The sequence below is a fragment of the Crotalus tigris genome, unplaced genomic scaffold, assembly GCF_016545835.1.
Source record: "Crotalus tigris isolate CLP2741 ecotype Arizona unplaced genomic scaffold, ASM1654583v1 scf7180000023759.139445, whole genome shotgun sequence".
Lineage (NCBI taxonomy): Eukaryota > Metazoa > Chordata > Lepidosauria > Squamata > Viperidae > Crotalus > Crotalus tigris.
In genome coordinates, this window is record NW_024100166.1 from 13,750 (window position 1) to 41,262 (window position 27,513).

At 42.4% G+C, this 27,513-nt stretch overlaps 1 protein-coding gene across 1 annotated transcript; it reads right to left on the reverse strand.

Annotated features, from left to right (window-relative positions):
- Window positions 1-1,828: 1,828 nt before the first annotated feature.
- On the reverse strand, window positions 1,829-22,184 carry LOC120298170 (protein TsetseEP-like). Its single transcript, XM_039321622.1, has 8 exons — window positions 21,906-22,184; window positions 19,309-19,361; window positions 18,521-18,563; window positions 14,494-14,639; window positions 12,388-12,426; window positions 2,826-2,972; window positions 2,021-2,065; window positions 1,829-1,877 (listed from the first exon to the last, which is right to left on the reverse strand). The coding sequence occupies exons 1-8, from the start codon at window positions 22,077-22,079 to the stop codon at window positions 1,829-1,831; spliced, it is 696 nt and encodes a 231-aa protein (XP_039177556.1). The 5' UTR covers window positions 22,080-22,184.
- Between the last annotated feature and the right edge of the window lie 5,329 nt (window positions 22,185-27,513).

Here is a 27,513-nt window from a genome sequence, read left to right on the forward strand (position 1 = left end):
GCATCCGCAAGTAAACCAGCAACCAGTGCAGCTCACAGAGCAGTGATGTAACACGGGTCTCTCTAGAGGCCCCAAGAACTGCATGGGTTGCAGTAGCCCTTACATCAGTTGATGCTTGCATGTAAGCTTGCTTTTTCTATGGATTCTCCATGCACTGGATCTATCATTTCAGTCCTTTCATTTCAAATACTACTGCCTTTAGACTAGCTTTTCTTTGTCTCTCCAACAGCAGCCATTGAGGATTTTATGAACGGGACATCAGCAAAAAGATGCTCTTTAATCTCACGGTGTGGTCTCTTCTGTTGGGCTTGGAGGAAAGTCAACTTCACATTTAAGCCTTCTTATCCAAGCCCCAGTCAAGTTGGAACATACTTTGCAGGTAAATGAATTTGTGGCAGAAGAGGACAATCCTCTTTTGTGCACAGCATCAAAAGGCACTTCTCCCATTCTCCATTGTGCCAGCAAGCAAAGAAATTTTGTAGTGTCATTAACTCAATTTCCTTACAACTAAAGAGAGTGAGAGTGAGAGGATTTTTGCATCTGCTAGGAACTCTTATTTGGGTTAGTGAAATAGGACTGTCTGAAAAAAAATGCAGATTTTTGCCTTATATTTTCAACCAGATTAGCAAGTGCTAGTACTAGGAGGCATCCTCTGCTTCTTAGTTCTGCTTCCCCCAATAAGAATTTAACTCAGAATGCTCTTAGAATCTGAAATATGTTCAGCTACTAAAAATGAACCCTTTATTTTTTTGCATTTTACACTACTACAGTACAAGACAAATTAGGATATTAACATTCTGTAGGCAGTGTATTTTATATTTAGTTTGTATATGCAAAGAGTTTTGGGTGTGTAGTTAAAGATAGAATATAATAGAGCTGGAAGGGACCTTGGTGGTCTTCTAGTCCAGCCCCCTGCTCAAGCAGCAGAACCTATATTATCTCAGACAAAAAAACCTCTTAAAAAACCTCCAGTGATAGAGCACCCATGATTTCTGAAGGCAAGCTGTTTCATTGGTTAATTGTCCTCACTGTTAGGAAGTTTCTCCTTAATTCCAGGTTGCTTCTCTCTTTGATCAGTTTCCAGCCATTGTTTCTTGTCTTGCCCTCTGATGCTTTGGAGAATAAATTGACCCCCTCTTCTTTGTGGCAGCCCCTCAAATACTGGAATACTGCTATTATGTCACCCCTATTACTTTCTTTTTTTAGCCAAACCCAAATCAGGCAGCCATTCTTCATATATTTTAATCTCTAGACCTTTGTTCATTTTAGTTGCTCTTCTCTGAACTTTTTCCAAAGTCTCAACATCTTTTTTGTAGTATGGTGACTAAAATTGATTGCAGTATTCCAGGTCTGGTCTTACTAGGGTTTTATAATGTGGTACTAATACTTTGCGTAATCTTGATTCTATGCCTCTGTTTATATAACCCAGGATTGTGTTAGCTTTTTTGGCTGCAGCTGCATACTGCTGGCTCATATTCAAGTGATCATCCACTAGGACTCCAAGGCCCCTCTCACAGTTACTGTTTTTGAGCTAGGTCTTACCTAATCTTAATTTTGGAAAGATATGGTGCAATGGTTCTGAGATAACATCTGCCAGCTCCTTCAGAACTCTGGGATGCAATCTGTTGGGTCCCAGTGATTTATATTCTTTGAGGTCAGATAGGTGTTCTCTAACCATTTTCTTGCTTATTTTAATTTTTATTTCTAGATCGTCTTTTACAGTAGTTTTTTTGGTATGTTGGGCTATAATTTCTTTTTGTTAATTTTAATAACAACGAAACTGCAGTAGTAATAGTTTATATTAGATGTTGTTTTAAAGAAATGCTACTCACTCTGTCTTCGGAGGAGTTTCGCTGATGGGAGTCTCTTTTTCAGATCTGACAAAGAACAGACAAACATTTTAGCAGAACAGAAGTTAAAAAGAACTCTGGTGCAGTTAAGATTGTCTTCTTCCAAGGAAATATCTTGGAAGAAAAAAGTTCTAAGTTAAAGAACAGCCTTGACAGACTGTACTACTCACTCAGTGTTTGGAAAAATTTCACTCATGGGAGACTCTTTTTCAGACCTGACAAAGAACAGAAAGACATTTTAACAGAGCAGAAGTTAAAAAGAAGTCTGCTGCAGCTAAGCTTGTCTCCCTACCAGGATGGGAAGGATGATGGCTCATTTGTTTTCAAATTTCTTAAAATGGAAGGAAGTTTTAACCTAGTTTTTCTCAATCTCAGCATCTTTAAGATATTAATCTTAAGCATGGCTGGCTAGGAAATTCTGGGAGTTGAAACCCAGACATCTTAAAGGCCCCGTGACTGAGAAACCCTGCTAAAGACAAATTGCCCTCTGGAACATGGCTACCATGAGCTCCAATCTATTGCAGAATTTTTTTTTCTCCTGGACAAATTAAACAAAATATTGCTCCATCCCAATTTGCTTGCCTTTAGATACTGCTAGCAATTTCGAGAGACCTCTCTTTGTCTAGCAACTATGAAGCACAACCATTTTATATAAATATGATTTATAAATTCAATAGCAATTGCACAAAAACTTACATACAATACTTTACAACTCTCTCTAAGCGGTTTATAGAGTCAATATATTCCCCCAACAATCTGAGTCCTCATTTTACCAACATTGGCAGGATGAAGGCTGAGTCAATCTTGAGACAGGCTAAAGTCAGGCAGTAAGCAGTGAGTTAGCCTGCAATACTACATTCTAACCACTGCGCCACTGTGGGCTCTTTCATAAATTCAATGAATTAGAATCTAAGGGTGGATCAACCTTCAATTAAATAAATAAGATCCCACATGTATAACTCTACAGCTACTCACAATTTCTTTGAGCTGGCCTTTTTAATAGGCTCCGGAGCTGGAGCTGGAGCTGGAGCCGGAGCCGGAGCTGGAGCCGGAGCTGGAGGTTCAGATGGAGCCTTGGCTGGAGGTTCAGCAGCTGCTGGTGCTGGTGGTGGCATTAGCTCCCTAGGAAGACAAAATAGAAACAGAGATTAATCCAAGTTTAAATGGGTTAATAAAGATCAAAGTTGTAATCTTTTGTTTCCTTGTGTGAACCCAGTATTTCACATTTTCTCTAAAGGAAGCAACAATCGTATAGTTGCTAGTTCGCTTTGTTGCAAAACCCAGGTGTTGCCTGCATATTAGAGAATGCTTGTGTGTACCCAGGGCCTTATCTTCATTGCATCTCAAGTCCAGCTTTCCCAAAATGCCCAAGCAGACTCTTGATTCTTTTTTTCAAGCTTTTAATTCTTATATACATTTATTTCTTTTATATATTCTCATTGTTTCAGCTAGTTAATTCATAGCTGAAAGTGGGAATTAAAGGATAACTGGGTTAAACTGTTGGACCAGGTGTGGGGAGACCCAAGTTCAAATCTCCACAAATGTCATGGAATCCTCTGATTTGGAGCCAGTCACTTCCTGGGATAAACTTATCTCACAGGATTGTTGCTGTTGGGATAAAATGAGGGGGATTCTCCTATATGCTACCTTGAGTCCACAGAAAAAAAATGATAAAACACATGTCTAACAAATAAAAACATAAACAAATATTTCTCTAGCATTGGTACCAGAAGCTGATTAGTTGAAAAATAGTCATGTCTCTTCTATATCTCGAGAGACTGTTAACAATTCTAAAGGAGAAGATGCAATAAAATAAACCAATTTGGCCCATATGAAATCTGTATTTGTCACTGACCAAAATAGGGTCTTTTTTGTTTTGTTTTTGTTGCAGATTCAAACATAAAGGACTTCTTTTTTATTAGTTTTATTCATTTATAATAAAAAATATGAAAATACAAAAGCAAATAGTAGGGGACAAAAGAAGAAAAAGGGAAAACAAAAAAGGTGTGAAGAAAAGTGGGGGAAAGAAACAAAAGGCATTGACTTCCAATTCTCTCTGATGCAGTAAAATCAGAAATTAAAATCAAATCTCAACTTTTTACATTTCCACCTTAAGCACAATGTCCAGAAGCAGATTCCAAGCAGAAACAAAAGTACTTATGTTCTTTTCTTTTATCAGCACAGTCAATTTGGCCATCTCTGCTAATTCCATCAGCTTTTGTAATCATTCGTCCATGGTGGGAATTGAAGCATCCTTCCACTTTTGTGCATAGAGCAAACTTGCTGCCATCACTGTTCTGTTCTCAAAGAAGAGGCATTGAGGCGAAGCACGGTCACACAGTCCTTCTTTATTGCAAACACCAACAGAACAAATTGCAAAATGTTGCGGCCCCCTTTTATAGCCCCCCGCACAATACCCTGCTGGCCAATCATTGCAAGGGATCTTTTCCTGCCTTGCGCACACACACAAGGCTGGGAGCATCCTTTCTTGTCCTGGGCATCCCCGTGGTCTGCCCGGGCCAATTGCTGCAGCCTGCGCCTGCCGGCCCAGGACATAACACCCCTCCCCCCTTGGATAAAATAATAAGGCACACTGATTATTTTAAATACTCCAACACTCCATCGCATTGCTTACGTTGCATATATATACACAACACTACAATCTTGCTACAGCCATACTCCCCACTCCTTTTGAGCTACCTTTACTTAACCCAGACTACTAGGCCTGCCCATGAACTGACAGTACATAGTCTTGTAAGTATTTGGGAGGACCTCTGGTCCGCTCTGATCTTCTCATGGCCAGTGTGTGTGCCTGGCCTGCCAGCTCGCCTGCCAGGCTAGGCAAACAAGGACTTTGTTGCCGTCACCCAGGTGACCCACCCAGCTGCTGACTGGCTGGATCCACTAAATCCAAGCCAGAGTTCCTTGGGGGGCTGGAATTCCCCAGGTCCAGTGGTGGGGTGGAATTCCCCAAGTCCACAATGGACCCCTCTTGGGAGCACTGTCCCTCGAGCCCAAGACCAGCAGGTGGAGTGGCCTGAGTGGCCGATGTGCCCCAATAACCCATGGCCCCTGTGTATGTGCCGGAGGTGCCAGAGTCAGGAGCTGCCTCCAATGGCAAGCCCCCTTTCTGCGGACTCCCTGTTTGGAGCGATAGCTGAAGCCTGGGGATGTCGGAGAGACCGTGGTCCACAATCGTAATTGTGGTCCTCTTCCCCCCCCCACCGAGAGCAGAGCCAGGAGTGGAAGAGTTGCTGGGAAGCCTCCAGCGCCAGCACCAAGCCTCCAGTTAGTCAATGTGATGTTGAATCACGCGACTATCGTCCAAGGCCACTTCGTATGACAGCAGCCCAGAGATATTGCATACCACTGCTGTGACTCAGAGATCTCCAGGTCCATAGTTCCTTGCCCAGACTGGATCGCCCACCTGTAGTCTCCTAGGTGCCTGCAGCTGTGACACCTGTGAAGCCACCCGGTCTGGGTGCAACTTGTCCAGTTTAGTGATGAGGCAGCAACCCCAGCGGAGTTCTGCTGGTCTCTTCCCAGTAGCTGTGCATCATGTGGTGCGGTGGCAAAGAAGAAAGTCTGCCAACCTGTGATGCCAGTTTCCGTGAGTGATCCTTTTTAAGGCATCCTTGGTTGTGCACACCATCCGTTCAGCCTGGCCATTAGAAACTGGATGGAATGGTGCAGATATGGCATGCCGGATCATGTTGGCCTGGAGGAAAGCCTTAAACTCAAATGAGGTGAATTGGGGCCCATTGTTGGAGACAAGGACATCTGGAAGTCCATGTGAGGTGAAGATCCCTCTCAGCACCTGGATGGTCCTAGCAGTAGTAGTGGAGGAGACAAGCATGACCTCTAGCCACTTGGAATGGCTGTCCACGAGGAGTAAGAAGAATTGCCCCTGAAAGGGGCCAGGTAGTCAATATGGACCCTCAACCAAGGGGTATGAGTCTCCTCCCACCTATGAACTGGGCACTGGGGCATCTCAGGCCTTGACTGTTGACAAACAGTGCACCCGTGGACCTGGGCCTCAATGTCTTTATCGAGCCCAGGCCACTAAAGATGGCTGCGCGCTAACACCTTCATCCAGACTATTCCCGGATGTCCCTCATGCAGAGACTGCAGGACTCTAGTCCTCAATGAGGTTGGGATTACCACCCGGCTACCCCATAAAACACACCCCTTGAAAGTGGAAAACTTGCACTTCCTCTGCCAGAAGCTCTGGAATTCTGAGCCTGGACATGTGTCAGATCACCCAGACAACACCCATGTCAGCACACGTGTTAGCGTGTGATCGGTGGCTGTTTCTGCAGCCACATCCCTAGCATTGAGGGGAGATTCGGGCAAGTCCTGAATGGACAGGATGCGGTTGGCAGGTGCTGGATCTGCCTCTACCTGCTTTAATGGCAACCTGCTGAGGCCATCTGCGTGGCCCATGTCTTTGCCTGACTTGTGAACCAGTGTATGGTCATGTGCAGACAGGAAGATGGACCACCTCAGCTTTCGTGGGGATATTATGTGTGGGGTTTGTGAACAACCCCAGCAGTGGCGTATGGTCTGTAAAGACTGTGAAATGGCGGCCGTATACGAAGTCATGGAATTTCTTTATGCCAGCCACTATGGCTAAGGCTTCCCTATCTATCTGTGCATAATTGCGTTCAGCTGATGATAGGGTTCTAGAGTAGTATGCTATTGGCACTTTCATCCCATCAGCCTTCAAGTGGCTTAACAGAGCCCCAATCCCATAAGGGGCTGCATCACAGGCTATTTCTCATTAAAATGCGCTAGGACCGCATTTGAAGAGAGTAAGGCCTTGACCTCTTTGAAACTTTTTTCATGTACTTGTGTCCACTGAGCTGGTGTAACGGCTCAGCCACTGCAGCCTTGTGGGGAAGGAATGCATGGTAGAAGTTTAACAGTCCCAGAAAGGCCTGAAGTTCACCCTTGGATTTGGGACTTGGGGCCTGCTGAATTGCTTGCGGCTTGGATTCAGCAGGGTGGATGCCCTGAGGATCAATGTGGAATCCTAGAAACTCAGTGGAGCTAACCCCCAATCTTAAGCGTCTTGCTTAAGCTTCTGCCCTGCTTGGCGGAAACGTAGCAAAACGGCTCTCAGCCTTTCGGCTAAATTGTCAGCTGAGTCCCCAGTGATGAGGACATCATCAAAGTATGGGCAAACACCAGGGATATTTCGGAGCGTTCGCTCCATTACACTCTGGAAAATGCCAAGGGTCACGTTTACTCCAAATTGCAATCTTTTTACCTTGAATGCTCCCTATGAGTCACTATAGTTTGGGCCTCGGCCGTTGCCTCATCAACTGGCAATTGTTGATAGGCCTGAGCCAGGTCAAGCTTAGCAAAGATCTGCCCCCCCCCTTGAGGGAGGCTAGAATGTGGCTGACCACAGGTACCAGGTATGAATGCTGCTGTAGCGCTTTGTTAAGCATGCACTTGTAGTCTGCACAGATTCGGACTTCACCATTGGCCTTCAGTGGGGTAACTATGAGGGTTTCCCATGGACTGCTGTCTACAGGTTCTAAGATACCCTACTGAATCAGTTTATCCAGCTCTGTATCTATTTTACCATTTAGGGCAAAGGGCACCCTGTGTGGCTTGATTCTAATGGGGGCTATAGCTGGGTCTAGCCTCAGAGAAATAGGAGGGTCTTTGTAGGAGCCAAGTTCTGGACTAAACACATATGCAAACTCCTTGCAGACCCCTGTCAGGCCTATTGTTTGCACTCTGTTTATTCCAGTCACCTGAATCCCAAGGGCCTCAAACCAATCGAGTCCAATCAGACTCGTGCACTCTCCAACCACAACTACATGTAGTAGCCCCTCAAAATTCCTACGCTGCATCTTGAGCATGGCCTCCCCCCTCACGTTGACTCTGGAATTTTGGAAATCTGTGAGGATGAGGTTTGACGGCCTGAGTTTAACTCGTAGGCCGCTTCTGCTGCAGACCTTGTTAAAAGTGTCTAGGGAGATGATCGATAGAGCGGACCCTGTGTCCATCTCCATCAACAAGGGGACCCCTTGCAACTTCACGTTGATGTAAAGCTTCTTCCTAAGTGGCCTGTGGACCCCCGTTCTAAAAACGCTCCTACATTTTGCACAGAAGCCCACCTGGCTGGGGACTCTGGTACCTTTCTTCTGGGTAACATTCCTTCTGGTGACCCAAACAGACTGAGGCAATTTGGCCTTGCCTACCATAGGCCCTGCAGATGGCAGAGCGGAAATGACAGTCTGTGTGGCAATGGCGGCCTCCACACCCGATGCACCTAGGGGATGATGCTGGCTGGGCCTTCCCTCTGTGAGGCCTTCTCTCCAGAGCCTGATGCAGCCAGTCCACTTCTGATTCTGGATCCTGTTCGGATTCTTTGTGAGCGACCTCTTGATGGATGGTGGCTAGAACTTGAGGGGGCTTGGCAAGCCGAAAGGCCTTCACAGTTCTGCCTGCTGCTTCTTCGGCTGAAACTTCCCTCAGGGCATCTTGGAATGTGAGGCCTTCCTTCACGAAGAGCTTCTGCTGCAACTCCCGGCTTCCGAGGCCACAGACCAGCCAATCTCTCAGTCTCTCTTCCAAGTCTTTGAATTTGCAGAGCCTAGCTGCTTGTTGCAAGGCTGCAACAAATTCTGCAGCAGACTCACCAGGCCTCTGGTCCCTCTGCTCGAACATGTGTCACCAAGCAATCACTGAGAGCTTGGGTTCGAAATGCTCTTGAAGCATCCTCTTCAAGTCTGTGTAGGTGATTGATTCCAGTGGTGCTGGGGCGACCAGATTCTCTTCAATATCGAAGGTCTCTTTTCCCCCCACACACAGCAACGTGGCAGCTTTGAGGTCTTCTTCGCGAATTTGATCCAGCTGGAGGTAGTTGTCCACCTGGGTCACGTACGAGCTCCATTGTTCTGAACTGTGTCAAACTCTGACAGCCGGTCTATCTTCGCCATCGTTGCAGCCCAGGAACTTCGTCCACACCTCTTGCTGCAGGGTTTGAGAAGGGCCCCCCTTCGCTGAGCTCACCTCCAGCATTTCTGTGCTGGCAGGCCGAGTCGCAATCACTGGACGCCCCTCCTCCGAGCTGTAAGCCTCCTGTGGTGAGTCAGCCTGGCTTCTTACTTCGTTTCCCCTGCAGGCATCCCACCTTCATCGCCAATGTTCTGTTCTTGAAGAAGAGGCATTGAGACGAAGCATGGTCACACAGTCCTTCTTTATTGCAAACACCAACAGAACAGATTGCAAAATGGTGCAGCCCCCTTTTATAGCCCCCCTGCACAGTACCCTGCTGGCCAATCATTGCAAGGGATCTTTTCCTGCCTTGCGCATGCAGGCAAGGCTGGGAGCAGCCTTTCTTGTCCCGGGCATCCCTGTGGTCTGCCTGGGCCAATCACTGCAGCCTGTGCCTGACATAACAGTCACTATATATAAAATCAGAGTTCCAAATTTTTTTCCCACTTCTCTTTCCATTAGGCCCAGAAGGAAAGTTTCTGGTTTAATCTTTATGTTCACTTTAAGAATTTTCTTCATTAATATATGAATACTACTCCAATATTCTTTGCCTTATCACATGTCCACCATAAATGATAAAAAGTCCCTTCTTTATATTTCATTTCCAACATTCATTTTAAATACTTTTATACATTCTAGATAACTTAACTAGTAATAGTAATAGTAGTAAAGTTGGAAGGGACCTTGGAGGTCATCTAGTCCAACCCCCTGCTCAGGCAGGAAACCCTACACCATTTCGGACAAATGGCTGTCCAGTCTCTTCTTAAAAACTTCCAGTGTTGGAGCATTTACTGCTTCTGGAGGCAGGCTGTTCTGCTGATTAATTGTTCTCACTGTCAGGAAGTTTCTCCTTAGTTCTAGGTTGCTTCTCTCCTTGATTAGTTTCCACCCGTTGCTTCTTGTCCTGCCTTGAGGTGCTTTGGAAAATAGCTTAATTCCCTCTTCTTTATGGCAGCCCCTGAGATATTGGAATACTGCTATCATGTCCCCCCGTGTCCTTCTCTTCGTTAAACTAGACATACCCAATTCTAGCAACCGTTCCTTATATGTTTTAGCCTCCAGTCCCCTAATCATCTTTGTTGCTCGTCTCTGTACTCTTTCTAGAGTCTCAACATCTTTTTTACATCGTGGTGACCAAAACTGGATGCAGTATTCCAAGTGTGGCCTTACCAAGGCATTGAAGAGTGGTATTAATACTTCACGTGATCTTGATTCTATCCCTCTGTTAATGCAGCCTAGCACTGTGTTGGCCTTTTTGGCAGCTGTAGCACACTGCTGGCTCATATTTAAGTGATTGTCTACTAGGACTCCGAGGTCCCTCTCACAGTTACTACTACTGAGCATGGTGCCACCTATGCTGTACTTGTGCATTTGGTTTTTCTTGCCTAAATGTAGAACCTTGCTTTTTTCACCATTGAATTTCATTTTGTTAGTTAGTGCCCAGTGGTCAAGTCTGTCCAGATCCTTCTGTATCTGAAGCCTGTCTTCTGGAGTGTTGGCTATTCCTGCCAGCTTGGTGTCATCTGCAAATTTGATGAGTTCCCCATCTATCCCTTCATCCAAATCGTTGATGAAGATGTTGAAGAGTACTGGGCCCAGAACAGAGCCCTGGGGCACCCCACTACACACTTCCCTCCATATAGATGCAGTTTCATTGAGGACCACTTGCTGAGTCCGGCCGGTCAGCCAGCTACGGATCCATCTGGTGGTGATTCTGTCTACCCCACATTTTTCTATCTTATCAAGTAGTAGGTTGTGATCTACTTTATCATATGCCTTACTGAAGTCCAAGTAAATTATGTCCACAGCATTCCTCTGATCCACTAATTTTGTCACTTGGTCAAAGAATGCAATAAGATTTGTCTGGCATGACCTATTTTTGACAAACCCATGTTGGCTTTTAGTAATGACTTTGTTTGCCTCTAGGTATTCGTTGATTCGTTGTTTGATTATCTTTTCCAGGATCTTCCCAGGTATTGAGGTCAGGCTGATAGGTCTGTAATTTTCTGAATCCATTTTTTTTCCTTTTTTGAGGATGGGAACTACATTAGCTCTTTTCCAGTCCTCTGGTAATTCCCCTGTGTTCCAGGATCTTTGAAAAATATAGTTCAGTGGTTCCGATATCACATCTGCCAATTCCTTGAGAACCTTGGGGTGTAATCCATCTGGTCCTGGCGATTTGAATTCATCTAGGCTGGACAGGTGCTCACTTACCATTTTCTTGCCTATCTTAACTTGTGTTTCTATTTTGTTTTTCACTATACCAATGATACATCATGTTGTAGAAATTTTCTTTTAGGCTATAATTTAATGTCAATTTAAAACTTTTTATCCACATATTCTCCCATGGTTCAAACATCACATTATACCCAAAATTCCTTGCCCACTGGATCATATGGTGTTTTACATGTTCATTTTCCAAATTCAATTTTAATAACATTTTATAGACCTTGGAAATTATATGATCATCACTACCACATAGTAGGATTTCCAATTCATTATCAACAAACTCAAAACCATGGCCTTTTTTGTCTAGCTTAAATCTTTTCTTCATTTGTTAATATGTAAATTCTTCCCTAGACTTGAGGATGGGGTCTCCAGAATTGAAAGATACCATTTTACCATACATCCACCAGTCCGGCTTCACCACCATTTATTTTCTAAAAAAAAGTTTCTTGGGGGACACCCATAGGGGCAATTTTGTAAAAACCCTTGTTTTATATTTATTCCAAATTCTTAATATGGCGCGTCTAATAAAATGATTATTAAAATCAACATTAAGGTTTGAATGGCATGAGTATTAATGGTATGATAAAGTCAAATATAAAGGATTTCTACTGCAGTTCCTTTAGGACTGATGCTGAGCCTGAAAGCTTCTACTCGTTAAAGGCACATCTGTCCACACATCATATTGATGTTCACTCCTGGAACTGGCTGGACTTGTCCCTGCAGTTTTCTTGGAAAGATTTCAGAAGTGGTTTGCCATTCCCTCCTTCCCAGAGAGTGACTGATCCAAGGTCACCAGTTGGCATAATGCCTAAGGTGAGACTAGAACTCACCATCTCCTGGTTTCTCTCCTGGTGCCTAAAACACGGCATCAAACTGGATCTCTATCAATTGTAGCTGTTTCTAAAATGTTAATTTAATTTTATCCTCACTTTTGGATTGCTAAAATATGAGGAAAATATAGTTACATTTGAAAAATAAAGCACTGTATTGCAGGTCATAAGCCCCTATATACATAGTATAAAATACCTAATAAATTCAAAATTTAAAAAATTAAATGAAGTACCATAACTGTTCTTACAATACCTTTAACTCTGCTCAGTTAATTCAATTATGTTGGAAGGAACTCTTCTAATAATTTTATTTCAACAAAAATGCAGAAGAATTGCTGTGGTGCTTGAAATTTTAAATAGGTAAACAATATTAATAAAGTAATCTCCCTTTAATTCTTTGTCAGTAAATATAAATTTAACACACAAATATTAGTAACTGTTTTGTAGCACATGTAGTTACTTACAGTTTTTCCACAGGAATAAGCTCAGGGATTTCTGGAGGTCTGATAAGTAAAGAAGAGCAGAAATTACAGAGTTTGTTGTAGAACAATAAGGTGTAATATTTTTTTTTGCAACTTGTATGGTTAGTTTTAATGTACAGTTTTTGTATAAGAAAGTTGTAAACAAACTTATTTTCAAAACAATATTACATACATTTCCTCTGCCTATGTTCAGAGAAAACAGCCACAGCCAGAAAAGCAAATTAGTATCCCCAGCAAACTATAGAAGCAGTGTATGAATAGAACAACTAAATTATGCAATCTGCAAAGGCAACATCTACAGTTTCACACATTATTAATTCTTGCAGTATTGTTGTGGTTTTTTCCAATGGAAGAAAAAGTTCTATAGAATGCCACACTTTTACCTCTATTCAGTTTATTTGCAAAGAAAAGCAACTAAGATGATTAAAGGCCTGGAGAGTAAAACATATGAAGAACTATTGCAGAATCTGAGAATGGAAGAAGAGAAAAGAAGGACTAGGGGGGACATGATAGCAGTATTTCAGTATTTGAGAGGCTGCCATAAGAGAAGGAGATCAATTTATTTTCCAAAGCACCAGAAGGCAAGACAAAGAAATAATGGATGGAAACTAATCAAGGAGAGAAGTAACCTGGAATTAAGGAGAAACTTCCTAACAGTGAGGACAATTAACCAGTGGAACAGCTTGCTTTCAGACGTTGTGGGTTTTTAAGAAGAGACTGGGCAGCCACTTGTCTGAAATGATATAGGGTCTCCTGGTTCAGCAGGGGGCTGGACTAGAAGACTTCCAATGTCCCTTCCAGCTCTATTCTGTTCTGTTCTGTTCCACTCCGCTCCGCTCCATTCCATTCTACTCTATACTCTACTCTACTCTACCCTACCTACCCTACCCTACCCTACCCTACCCTACCCTACCCTACCCTACCATATTATATTACATTACATTACATTACATTACATTATATTATATTATATTATATTATATTATATTATATTCTTCTCAACATTTGCCTGGCTGCCCATAATTCTGGGTGGCTCATAACAATGAAACCAATAACTATAAGACCCTAAAATGAGAACAAAAATCCGTCTTCTCAGTCATCCCATTGGGATGTACCACCATCAGCTTCAGACCTTCTTTCTTCCATCCCTGCACCCAGGTAAAAACTCAGGTATTGACAGCCTTCCAAAAGGCTAAAAGACTGAGGGCTTGCTAAATCATTTGGGGAAGAGTATTCCATAAGGTAGGCACAGTCACAGGAAACAGCACACTTCCAAGCTCCCACTAGAGGGCAAGACTTCAGGGAAGGGACCTGGAACATACCTACCCCATCTGATCTGGTAGGATGGGCAGATACTGTCAGGGAGAAGTGATCCCACAAATATCCTGGTCCCTGCCATTAGGGATTTAAAAGTGACAACCAGCACCTTGAATTACACCCAGAAGGAAGCTGGGGGACAGCACACCTCCTACTACAGAAGTGTAACATGGGCAAACACAGGAACACCCAATACTGCACGTGCCACTGTTTTTGGACCAGTGCCTTCAAGGGCACTTGAAGTGATCTTCAAGGACAGCCCCATGTAAAGTGCATTGTAGTAATATAAATTTGAACAAATCCAAATTTGTCCCAAGAATTTTGTAATGAAAAAAATAAAGATGTTCTCTAACTTACAAAATGGGACTATTCCCTCTATAATTTTACTTTGGCCATGTCATGCAGGGGAATTCACTGGAGAAAGCAAAGGTATTTGGAAGAGTTAGTGGTAAAAGGAAGTCAGGTCATCAAAGAACATGTGGCTGGACACCATTAAATCTGACATTAGCCAGAGCAGACAAAAACTCAAAGAAGTTATTGCAAGATCAGAAGATATGGAGAGGATTGGCCCATAGAATCACCAAGAGTTGGACATGACTGAATGCATCATCACCATCATCATCAGATTTTTTTCAGTTTCTTTCTTGAAATATGTGCCAAAGGGAAAAAGAAAAGAAAAGAAAAGGGAAAGGAAAGGAAAGGAGAGGAGAGGAGAGGAGAGGGGAGGGGAGGGGAAGGGAAGAGAAGAGAAGAGAAGAGAAGAAACAATACCTTGCGCTAGCCCAATTGTATATGTTTTCCTCTTCTGAGGACTCTTCATCATGTAATTTATCAATCATGTCTTTTTTCCTTATTTCCTCCAGAGGTTGATACATATCTTTAAACCAAAGAGGCTTTTCAAATGACGATGCTGACGTCTGAGCATGAGGAAAGGATGTTTAAAATGATCATAGAGCTTCAAAGATTTTAATTTACATGTTGCATTATCATTTTATTTGTATCTCAAATTCATGGAATGGAGGTTCTTCCTGAAGGAATATGTGACTAGCAAATTAGAGCAAACTTAATTGTGAACTCCTAATTAGGTCACCAGTTTTAACTCCCTCTTTATCTATTACAGGGAATCCTGGAACATATTTTGTACTTCTATCAATTAGTGTTAGTAGCCAGTAACCTTAGTAGTTAGTAGCTATAATTAAAAAAAATTCTCCAGTCCTAGTATTCCTAAATTTTGCAAGTGGTGTTGGGCTTAATATATGTCATTTAATTTGGGTTTAGTTATGATCTATGACCTGAATGCATGCTTTAATGTTGTTTGGGAATGAGGCTTTTATCGATTCATCTGGTTGATACAAATATACTTGCAGTATACAAAACCTCCACAAGCCATGTTTGTTAATATTGGTATATTTAATAAGTCACAACTGGTTGTAGCAAAACTTTTCTTCTGAAAAGATTCCATAGGAATAATAGACAAAATACATAAAACTGTACAACATGGTTTGTGCACTTGACTCAATACACTTCACACATTAAGTTATAAACAAGCCATATTTTCCCTTCAATTTTTTGTGAATCCAGCCATTGTGATTTATTCCAGAAATACTTTTCTGGTCATCCACAGTTTGGCACAATGTGGGAACTACAGTATGTCATAAAAATGTCTACCAAAAAAGGTTCAAAATACTGCTTTTTTCTCAATACTATAGCATATATTTGGACATTTCAAGTTGTCACTCATCCAGAAATCACAGGTATAGGACAGGCTGGGATCAAGACCATTGGCTATTACAACAGTCTTTTTCTCCCTCTACACAGAGCAGCCAGAGTGGTTCTGAATTACTTCTATATGGGCAGAAGACCAGGGTGCCTCCTATTCCTGAAGACAATGGATTGGCTTTCAGGATCCAGAAGAAATGGAGACAAGTGAGGGAAACTGGCAAATTCAGGAGGAATGACTGGGAAACTGCCATCTTTATCCACACTAGTGTCAACATGGAGTGATGGCTTAGATGACTTTAAAATTCAATGGGTGACTTTAAAACAGGAACAGTTACATTTAGAGAGAGTACAACAGATGGCTCTAGACATCAGTTGCCAAGTAAAAGCCAACCTATGTTAAACACTGCAACCCAATCCTAAAGTATATGTACTCAGAACTAAGCCTTGTTGAGTTTAATACACTCCCAAAATGACAGGATTATTTATTTATTTATTTAAACAAATTTATGTAACTGTCTGATTCACACATAGGTATTCCAGGCAGCTTGCAAAATCTACAAAAAATCCACCATCCAGTCACACTATTATTATTTTATTATTATGGATCATCGCATAGTCAGCCAGATGTTCAGACTGGATTTGGCATTTTGTCTACCTATTGAGTCCTTACCCAGGACCTGGGATAGGCAGATGTGAATGTTTGATGGTATTACAGATATCGTTGCAGGATGGAAGCAGTTCCTAGTAAGGCTGCCTTTTGCAATTGACTAATAGCGAATTTGCCAATGCCAATGGTATTCAAGTGGTGCTCCAGTTGTTTTGGGATTGCACCCAAGGAACCTATTACTATTGGTAGTACCCTTGCTTGCTTTTGCCACAGTCTTTCTATTTCTATTTGTAGGTCTTTGTATTTTGTTATCTTCTCCTATTATTATTATTATTATTATGGATCATCGCACAGTCAGCCAGATGTTCAGACTGGATTTGACATTTTGTCTACCTATCGAGTCCTTACCCAGGACCTGGGATAGGCAGATGTGGATGTTTGATGGTATTACAGGTATCGTCGCAGGATGGAAGCAGTTCCTACTAAGGCCGCCTTTTGCAATTGACTAATAGCAAATTTGTCAATGCCAATGGTGTTCAAGTGGTGCTCCAGTTGTTTTGGGATTGCACCCAAGGAGCCTATTACTATTGGTACTACCCTTGCTTGCTTTTGCCACAGTCTTTCTATTTCTATTTGTAGGTCTTTGTATTTTGTTATCTTCTCCAGTTCTTTCTCTTCTATTCTGCTGTCTCCAGGCACTGCCACGTCCACTATCCAGACTTTTTTGTCTTTCTTATCGACAATTGTTAAGTCTGGGGTGTTATGTTGCAGGTGCTTGTCTGTTTGAATTCTGAAGTCCCAGAGCAGTTTAATTTTATCATTTTCTATGACTTTCTCTATTTTATGATCCCACCAGTTTTTGCTTACAGGCAAATGATATTTTTTGCAGATCTTCCAATGCACCATTGTTGCTACTTTGTCATGCGCTGCTTGTAATCAGTTTGTGCAATCTTCTTGCAACAGCTTACCAAGTGGTCCACTGTTTCTTCAGCTTCTTTGCATAGGCGGCACTTACTGTCTGTTGCTGTCTTCTCAATTTTGACTTTGTATGCATTTGTCCTTAAGGCTTGGTCTTGTGCAGCCAGAATTAGTCCCTCGGTCTCTTTCTTCAATTTTCCTGCTCTTAGCCATTGCCAGGTTTTATTATTATCTGCTTTCCCAGCTATTTTTTTCATGTATTGGCCATGTAGTGCTTTGTCTTCCCATGCCTCTATTCTGTTCTTCATTTGGTCTTTCTTGTAGGCCAGTTTGGTCTCTCCAGTAGTTAGTAAGCCTTCCTGATATACTAATTTCAGTGCATCTTCATCATTGTTCTTCAGATATTCTTCCAAAGCCATTTTTTCTTCTTCAACCATCTGATGTACTTGTAGCATTCCACGCCCACCTATTTGCCTTGGTAGATAAAGTCTATCAATGTCACTGCGTGGATGAAGGGCATGATTCATTGTCATTATTTTTCTGGTCTGCCTATCCATTGCTTTTAGTTCTGCTTGAGTCCAGTCCACTATTCCAGCTGTGTACCTAATGACTGGGATTGCCCAGGTGTTGATTGCCTTTATGGTATTTCCTCCATTGAGTTTGGACTTTAAGATCTTCTTCACTCTCTTGATGTATTCACTTCTAATCTTTTTCTTGACTTCAGTGTGCTTGATGTTGTCAGCTTGAAGGATACCCAAGTATTTGTAGTACTCTTCCTCATCCAGACTCTTAATGTTATTTTTGTGGGGCATCTTGATTCCTTCAGTTTTCACTATTTTTCCTTGTTTGATAGTAAGTGTGGCACATTTGTCCAAGCCAAACTCCATTACAATATCTTGGCTATATATACGGACAGTGTTGAGCAGCGATTCTATTTCAGATGATGTTTTTCCATACAGCTTCAGATCATCCATGTAAAGGAGGTGGGATAGTCTAGCAGATGTTTTTGATGTTTGATAGCCATGTCCTGAGTTATTCAGTATTGTTGACAGAGGAAACAGTGCAATAACAAATAGTAATGGTGATAATGAATCTCCTTGAAATATTCCTCTCTTGATATTAACCTCTCCCAGCCTCTCACCATTGATCTGCAACTGTGTCTTCCATTGTGCCATCGATCTTTGCACAAATTTTCTGATGTTTCTACTGACTCCTGTTATTTCTAGGCACTTGATTATCCAATCATGTGGCAGAGAGTCAAATGCCTTTTTGTAGTCAATCCATGCAACATTCAGGTTGGTCTTCCTTCTCTTGCAGTTTTCCAAGATCATTTTGTCTATTAGGAGTTGATCTTTTGTTCCTCTGCTATTGGGGCGGTTTCCTTTCTGCTCAGGTGGAAAGAGATTGTTATTATTATCATTATTATTATCATTATTATTATTATTAAATTCAGGTTTGCCTAAGCCACATCTATAATACTTGTGGGGCCATGTTTTTCAGATCCAATAACTAAGTAGCAGATCACCAGTGGTCGCTTCTGCATTTACACACCTGTTTTTCAAGTGTATCCCTCTCCATTCCATTGAGAAGTGTCCTTAAACAAACAATTAAAAAGAAAAATGGTGAGATCTTAGCCTGAATAAAACCCTTTTGACAATATTCAAACAAAACGTGGCATACATTTCTGTATTGGAAATACAAACTCTTATCATTTATATGAAAGATGTATACCCTGTTTCCCTAAAATAAGCCCCAGTTAAGATCATCAGCCAGACGGACAAATTTATTACCATATTTTCCCCAAAATAAGATCTAAGTAGAAAATGAGCCCTAATGCTTCTTTTGGAGCAAAAAGTAATATAAGACCCGATCTTATTTTTGGGGAAACATGGTATATATTTCTGTTTCTCAAAATGGACTCAAAAGGCCTTTTCAGTCACAAGACACTTCTGTGCATGTAGAAGCAGTGTGCAGGTAATAGAAAGCTTAATTGCCTCTTATGCTGAAACACACACTGGCAATTGTCTCCGAAGTTTTAAGAGTGCATGTTTCAGGTAACCATGTATTTCTTTGGGGATTTTTGGCTTTATTAGCATGCATGCTTACCTTGGCAATCTCAAGTTTAGCGTTAGTTCAGCACTGAAAATAGTTTAAAGTTGCCAAGAGGAGAGGGGGACATATGGGACCAGTTGGGGAATGTAGCAGGAAGCCAATGCTATACATACAAATTCAGCCAGCAAAAACACAGATTATTCAGACATATTCTCAGTGTTTTCATAAAGAGGTTTTTTTCAGAATAGAGGGTTGCAAATAACTAAGTATCTCCAGGCAAAAGTTACCGTTTTTCCAGAGGAGTCCCTTCCATTCCTTTGGCAGTTTGATGGGAATGGCTCTGTTTAATCCAAAAAGAGAGATGTGGTTATGAGGAATAAATGTAAAGATTTTTCACAGTGAGGAAAAAGAATCAACGACTGGCACAGAGAGCAATGTTTCTTTCTTTGTTTCTTAATGAGAAACTCTTCCTTTTCTCCATCTTCTGTGTATGAAAAGGTCTGCAGCCTTCAGCCTGGTTTTGATAAAGCTTGTAAGAAGGTCTTATGGACCAAATCAAGCCTACCAGCCAGATGTTCCCTATCAGCACTGGAGGTGGAAAGAATCCCACTCAATACACCCATTTGGTTATCTCTGTTTGACCCCTCTCACCAATAATTTTTCAAGAATCAGTGCCACCCTTTTTTGTGATGTTGCTATATCACTGCCACATCTGCTGTGGCTCTTTGAGGCTGAATATATAATATTAAATCCTGGCTGCAGTAATGTGGTTTCCCTGACTCAGTGTTTAAGGAAATGTTAGCTCTGGGGGACATCCAGTTAGGCATTGCGGTATGACTGGCACAGGAAGATGGGGTTCCATCTTCCACATTCAATTTCGCCCCGCTGGGGACCCTAAAAGGGTCAAAAGTCACCCTGGAGAGGCGATGAAGAAGAAGAGGACCCTCGTCAATTGTGGAGGGACAGCCCTTCTGCTGGATCTGAGGAAGTCCTCCAAAGCGGTAGGGGAAAGACTGGCTATATTTGTATGGCCAGTCAGAAGCTCCTGACAACCGAAGATAAGCACTAACTAGCAATTTTTGAGCAATGTGGATGGAACTGGGTGAGATTTTATCCTTTTTTTATGACCTTAATACTACTTTCCTGGAAAAAAGAATGCCCAAAGCAAGAATCCTCCCTGATGAGAGAGGGAAGAGAAGTTTTTGCCCCGCTCCATCAGGAAAAGAAAAGCAACAAATTAATTGCTTTGGGGAAAAAATAGAGAAAACTACAATTTCAATTTGGAAATAATACAGATATAAAGCTTTGAAATTTGGGGACTAAATACCTTTGAGACTTTTTTTTTTAAGAAAAGATATTTGAAAGTCTGCAAAATAGGCTTGGATTTGGAAACCTGGAAGGTGGTGTCAATGACATCTAGTGGCGAATCACGGCACTACAATTTATTATGCTTAAAGGAAACTTGGCTTGAAGCCCAGACTTAGATAAGACTCTGTTGTTCCTGAAAACTTTCACTTTTGCAGACTGCAGCTGGGAAAAGGAAAAAAATCTCTTGGGCTGCTTATCTGTGTTGGACTATAAAGACTACATACAAAAACAAAATGGGTGTTTCATACTTGGCCTCAAATGGTAAAAAAAACATCTTTAATGCTTGTCTCTGAAGCCCCCAGCTTGATATACCAACAAGAAAATGTTAATGAATCTCAGAAAAAAATTCTTTCTATTTGAAATCAATCCAAGAGACGATTGTTTCATTTCATGATGAGACTAAAAAATAATGCAAATGAGATAAAAGAACAATTTTCTCACCTAAACTTACAAATCCAGACAATGACTACAAAGAAGGAACTAGTAACTCAGAAAACAGAAGGAAAATTAGAAGAAACAGATCTAAAGATGGAGGACCTGAAGGAAGGAATTAACAGACAGATACACACAAATGAAAAATTAGAAGATGCAGTGATAAAATCGGTAATGGAAAAGATATCTTACTTGTCAAGATCTCAGAACACATTTGAGGATAAGGAAGAAGAGCTGATCGAATAGATTATAAAGTTGTTAGGAGAAATGCTGAATACTGACAAACAAAAAAGGAAAAGAAAAACTGAAGGAGAAGGATGGAGGCTGTTTAATGAATATAAATGGGTTGAGTGTTCTTCCAAAAATATTTCAATCAAATTTTCTTCCTCATTCCAAACTATATATACAAAAAATATATATAATTAGAAGGATAGAATTTGTAACTAGAATATTATATTTTGTTATGAGATGGGAAATATGAAAATTCTAAAAGGGTTGAATAAGGGAAGATTTTGGTTACCCAAATATAATTTATTATGAGAAAATTATAAGCAATATGTTTTGAACATAGATGGGATTTAAAAAAAAAAAATATGGGAAAAACAGGATATTGATTGACCAAATGGATTTTAAGTGCAAATGCAGTTGAGATCTGTTCTGGCTAGAAAAGAGATTATAAACTGACACTATGTATAATACCAGAAAAATGTGATGAAGATGTCTATATTTAATTGTATATGTATTAATAGTAACAAGAATTGTATTTGCCCAATGTGGAAAAATGCATACCACCAGAAGAAGAGAGGATCAAGGAAGCACTGGATGGTGTAGTATTAGAACTAGACTGAGAAAGTTAGTATGTACCACTGAATTACCAATGGACCCAGACAACACGTTGTTTATTAAGTAGTCATGATTGTAAAATTAGAAAATTAATAAAATATGTATATAAAAAGAAAATGTTAACTCTTCACTAAAGCAATATATTGAGAGTTGGAGAAGTTTGTTTTTTCACTATTCGGCTTTGAGAGATAATGGATTAATAAATTAATATAAGGATCTCTAGTAAAATACTTTAGCTTACCTTAATTGAAAGAATTATTAGAATAATAATAATCATTATAAATGTTGTCACCGAAAAAGCCAACAGCAAGTAAATAATGTAGACCTTGCCATATTGTGGAATTCCCTGCTTTGCTGTCTGTAAGGTTAAACAAAGAGAAGCAAAAGCTTTCATGTATTGCAACTTTTTCTTCATCCTGACTAATGATATAGTGGGCAACTTGTACTCATCAGTATATATCAGACTGCTCTGTAACAGCTTAGTTCTCAGATAATGGTAAGCTAGAATTTGCTTAATTTGAATGTTTTAGCCCATATCATCACACCTATAAAAATTTAGCAACAACCAATCTGTAAACCCATATCTTGAAGTTAGTTTATTAATCCATAATATGTTTTTATCAGGTTTTATAATCTTGAACTTAGAGCCCTGGTTTATTACTGGTTTGTACTTTGCTATACCAGAGGCCCAATTCATGGTAAACTCAAGGCAAGACAAAAGCAAGTTTCAGAATTTTTGTTCCCCTCCACACAGTTTTGTAACTTTCCCTAGCAACTTTTTCCCATCAGTTTTGTCTGCTGAATACCAGACAGATGGAAGAGTCTGAAGTCTGTCTGCCAAATCATCTATTATCCCCACAAAACCTGACAAAATACCCATTGGATTATATCAGAAAAAAACCCTATAGGCAGTGTCTTATAAATGCAAGTTCATAATAAATCCACTTTGGAATTATTAAAGTACAGTGAATACGCAAGTCATATATTTTATATAAAAAAAAGTTTATAAAACATTAAAAAAGTCTTCACAAATCACTGACCAAATGTAGTCCTTTAAATATAGATGGGAAAAGTATTATTGCTGGTAGGACATGGCAGAAACCATATGTGTCAGGGTAAAAAATATTTTTAAAAAGTACTCAACAATTAGATAAACAAGCAATGATTATTTCTTTATCTGCAACACTATGTATGGATATTACAAAAAATTCAATTAAACTAAATCTTATTTGGTATTTTTTAAATATATACTTTTACGTATTGGGGTTTGTGGCATTGAAGCGACACACAAGTTGTTAACCAAGTTCTTTCTTTATTCGTTTGCAAGGTCAGGGAGGGTGCCTGGTCTGCCAGCTCACTTGCCAGGCAAGGCAGACCAGGACTTCTACTTAATGGTGCCTGGCCTGCCGGCCCATCTGGTGGGCTTGATAGACCAGGACTTTGATTCCTTCGGATTCCAGGTGACCCACTCCGCAGCTGACTGGCTGGATCCTCTGAATCCCAGCCAGGTTTCCTCAGAGGGGTGGAAATCCCCAAGCCCAATGGTGGAGTGGAATTCTCCCAGTCCCCAATGGACTCCTCTTGGGAACATTGTCCCTTGAGCCCATGACCAGCATCGGAAGTGGCCTGCGTTGCAGCAGTGCCCCAGTAGTTCCAGTCCCCCGTGTATGTGGCTGAGGTGCCAGAGTCAGGAGCCGCCTCTATGGCAAACCCCCTCTCAGGAGACTTCCTGATTGGAGCACTTGCAGAACCCTGGGACGGCCCCGGATCTGTAGACTCCCTGTTCGTAGCAATAGCTGAACCTTGAGGATGCCCTTGCTCATCCACTGGGACAGGAACAGCAACCTGCGAAAATCCACTGGCACTGTAAGGCTGTTTCTCAGGATTTTGACCTCAAGTGTGAGCTTGTTCATGGTCCCCCTCCCCCCCAAGAGCAGAGCCAGGAGCGGAGATGTGGTTGGACAGCCGCCAACGCAGTTGGTCAATGTGGCGCTGAAGGACACGGTTATCTCCCAAAGTCACTTCATATGATAGCGGCCCCGAGACCTTGCAGACAACAGCAGTGACCCAAAGATGACCCGGGCTGTAGTTTCTTGCCCAGATCAGATCGCCCACCTGAAGTCTCCTAGGTGCCCGTGGCTGTGACACCTGTGAAGCCACCCGATCTGGGTGCAGTCCGTCCAACTTTGTGACGAAGCAGCGACCCCAGCGAAGTTCCGCTGGGCTCTTCCCTGTGGCAGTGCATGGTGTGGTGCGGTGTGCAAGAAGGAAATCAGCTAACCTGTGATACCAGCTACCATGCACGTGTCTTTTGAGTGCATCCTTCGTTGTGCATACCATCCTTTCTGCTTGCCCATTGGTGGAAGGGTGGAAGGGTCTGACGTTGCATGCCTGATCAAGTTGGCCTGTAAGAAAGCCTGGAACTCAAGAGAAGTGAATTGAGGCCCATTGTCAGATACGAGGACATCAGGAAGTCCATGAGTAGTGAAAATTCCTCTCAACACCTGGATGGTCCTAGCAGTATTAGGGACTGGAGACAGGGACAACCTCTAGCCACTTAGGATAAGGAAGAATTACCCCTGAAAGGGCCCAGCATAATCTAAATGTACCCTTGACCAAGGGGTTTGTGTCTCCTCCCACCTGTGTAAAGGGGCGTAAGGCATTTCAGGCCATGACTGTTGGCACACCTGATACCCGTGCACCCAGGCCACCAAAAATGGCTATGTGCAAGTGCTTTCATGAGCAAAATACCTGGATGTCCCTCATGCAGAGAGGACAAGACTCTAGACCTCAGTGAGGCTGGGATACCTACTCTACTACCCCACAACAGGCACCCCTTAAATGTAGACAGTTCGTGTCTTCTTTGCCAGAAGCTTTGAAACGCAGCATCGGGACATGTGTCAGGCCATCCTGACAACACCCATGTCAGCACATGTGTAAGCATGTGATCACTGGCAGTTTCTGCAGCCACGTCCCTAGCATTAAGGGGAGATTCAGGCAGCTCCTGAATGAAGAGAATATTAACAGCAGGGGCAGGATCTGCATTGATTTGTGTGAGAGGTAGCCTACTGAGGCCATCTGCGTGGCCCATTTCTTTCCCAGGTTTGTGAATAAGCATGTAGTCATATGCTGACAGGAAAATGGACCACCTCAGCATAAGTGGGGAAATGATGTGTGGGGTTTGTTTGTTAGTAGTAAACAAACCCAGCAATGGCTTATGGTCTGTATAGACCGTGAAATGGTGGCCATATAAGAAATCATGAAATTTCTTTATACCAGCCACTATGGCCAAGGCCTCTTGGTCAATCTGCAGATGACAAAGTCCTTGAATAGTAGGCTATAGGGACTTTGTCCCATCAGCCTTCAGGAGACTAAGTACTGCTCCCACCCCATAAGGGGATGCATCACATGCGATGCACACAGGCAGTTGCTCATTAAAATGCGCTAATATGGCATTTGATGAGAGCAAGGCCTTGACCTCATTAAAGCTCTTGTCATGGACTTTAGTCCATTGCCATGGAGCTTGCTTATCTAAGAGCCAGTGTAATGGCTCAGCCACTGCAGCCTTATGGGGAAGAAATGCATAATAGAAATTGAGGAGTCCCAAGAAAGCCTGAAACTCACTTTTAGACTTGGGACTTGGGGCCTCCTGAATGGCCTTTAGTTTGGATTCTGCAGGGTGGATGCCTTGGGCATCTATTCTAAATCCTAAAAATTCTGTGTAAGTGACTCCAATCTTGCATTTGTCTTTTTTCAATTTGAGGCCTGCTTGGCGGAACCTCAATAATACAGCCCTTAACCTCTCTGCCAAATTTTGTGATGACTCCCCTGTAATGAGGACGTCATCAAAGTAGGGGCAAGCCATAGGCATTCCTCTGAGTGTGCACTCCATGACGCTCTGAAATTTACCAGGAACAACATTCACCCCAAATTGTAACCTCTTTACCTTAAAAGCGCCCCTATAGGTCACTATTGTTTGGGCCTCCACAGTTGCTTCGTCAACAGGTAACTGTTGATAGGCCTGTGCTAAATCAAGCTTTGCAAACAGCTTACCCCCTTTGACTCACTACCAGTACAGAATATGCGTGTTGTTGCAAAGCTGTATTCAGGATACATTTGTAGTCCACACAAATTCGGACTTCCCCGTTAGCCTTTAAAGGCATCACAATGGGGGTTTCCCATGGACGTGAGTCCACCGGTGCCGAGATGCCCTGCTGGAGCAGCTTGTCCAGCTCTGCATCGATCTTGCCCTTTAAGGAGAATGGCACCCTCCTGGGCTTGATTCTAATGGGTGTGATGGCTGGGTTTAATTGCAAGGAAATGGGAGGCCCCTTGTAGGACCCAAGCTCTGAGCTAAACACATTTGCAAACTCATTGCAGACTTCTGCAAGGCCTGTAGTATGCAGACTATTTATGCCATTTACTTGGATTCCTAAGGCCTTGAACCACTCAAGTCCAATTAGACTCGTACACTCACCCTCAACAACCACCACATCTAATAGACCCTGGAAAGCCTTACAGTGCACTTTGAGTGTAGCTTCTCCAAGTACTTTGACCCTTGAATTTTGAAAATCTGTGAGGATTAAGTTTGATGGCCTGAGTTTGACTCTAAGGCGACCACATGCTGCAGATCCTTTTAAAGGTATTGTGTGAAATGATCGATAGAGCGGACTCAGTGTCCAGCTCCATCGACAAGGGAACCCCTTGTAGCTTCACATCAACACGAAGCTTCTTCTTAAGGGGCTTGTATGTCCCTGTCCGCAAAATGCTTCTGCGCAATGTGCAGAAACCCACCCTGTGTTGGCTGAGGACCCTGGTACCTTTCTGAAGGAATTCTTCCCGAGGTTGCACCTGCTGGCGAACCAAACAGACAATGGCAATGTGGCCTTGCTTATCACATGCCTGACAAATGGCGGAGCGGAACCGGCAGTCTGAGCACTTGTGGCGTCCTCCACATCCGAGACACTGAAGGGCTGCCGGGGTCTTGACTGGCTTCTCTTGCGGCCTTTGTACTGCAGGCTGGTGAAGTCTGTCCACCTCTTCTTCTTGATCCGGATCCTGCACTTCTTGAGCGACCTCTTGATGGACGGACACAACTGCTTCTGGTGAGTCGCAAGGCCTTCACAGCACCGCCTGCTGCTTCTTCAGCTGCAACTTCACGTAAGGCATCTTGGAATGTGACTTCAGCTTTAGCAAAGATTTTTTGTTGCAGCTCTCTACTTCTAAGGCCGCAGACAAAACAGTCTCGTAAGTGTTCTTCTAAGTCCTTGAACTCACAAGGCCTGGCAGCTTGTCTCAAGGCAGCGATGAATTCTGCAGCAGACTCACCAGGCTTCTGGTCCCTCTGCTCAAAAGCATGCCTCCACACAATTACAGATAGCTTTAGATGAAAATGGTCCTTCAGCATATTCTTCAAGTCTGTGTACGTGACAGACTCAAGCGGCACAGGAGCTACTACATTTTTGGCCACATCAAAAGTGTCCTGCCCACAGATGCACAGCAGGGTTACTGCCTTCAAACCGTCTTCTTGAACCTGGTTAACTCGCAGGTAGTTTTCCACCCGGGCCACGTAAGAGTTCCAGTGCTCCGGATGAGACACGTCAAATTCAGACAACCTGCCAATCGTCGACATTTCTAGCTTCTCTTAGCCTCATTGCAACTCTGGCTGGGAAGAGGCCCATTTGCCAAGCCCACCTCCAGCATTTGTGTACTGGCAGGTGAGTGCAGATCTGGGTACCGACTTCCCAGCTTCCAGCTCTTTTGTAGAGGCTAGGTTCTTCGAGTTGTCTTCTTTTTTTGCAGCAATCCCACCTTCATTGCCACTTTTACGTATTGGGGTTTGGTTAACC

Excerpts from the sequence above, each read along its gene's own strand:
- LOC120298170 (XM_039321622.1), bottom strand. The coding sequence starts at position 22,079 with ATGAAGAAAAAGTTGCAATACATGAAAGCTTTTGCTTCTCTTTGTTTA. Across the intron at positions 12,427-14,493 it reads TACAATTGGGCTAGCGCAAG|ACCTCCAGAAATCCCTGAGC; the intron begins GTATTGTTTCTT and ends TTTACTTATCAG. Across the intron at positions 2,973-12,387 it reads CTTATTCCTGTGGAAAAACT|GGAGCTAATGCCACCACCAG; the intron begins GTAAGTAACTAC and ends TTGTCTTCCTAG.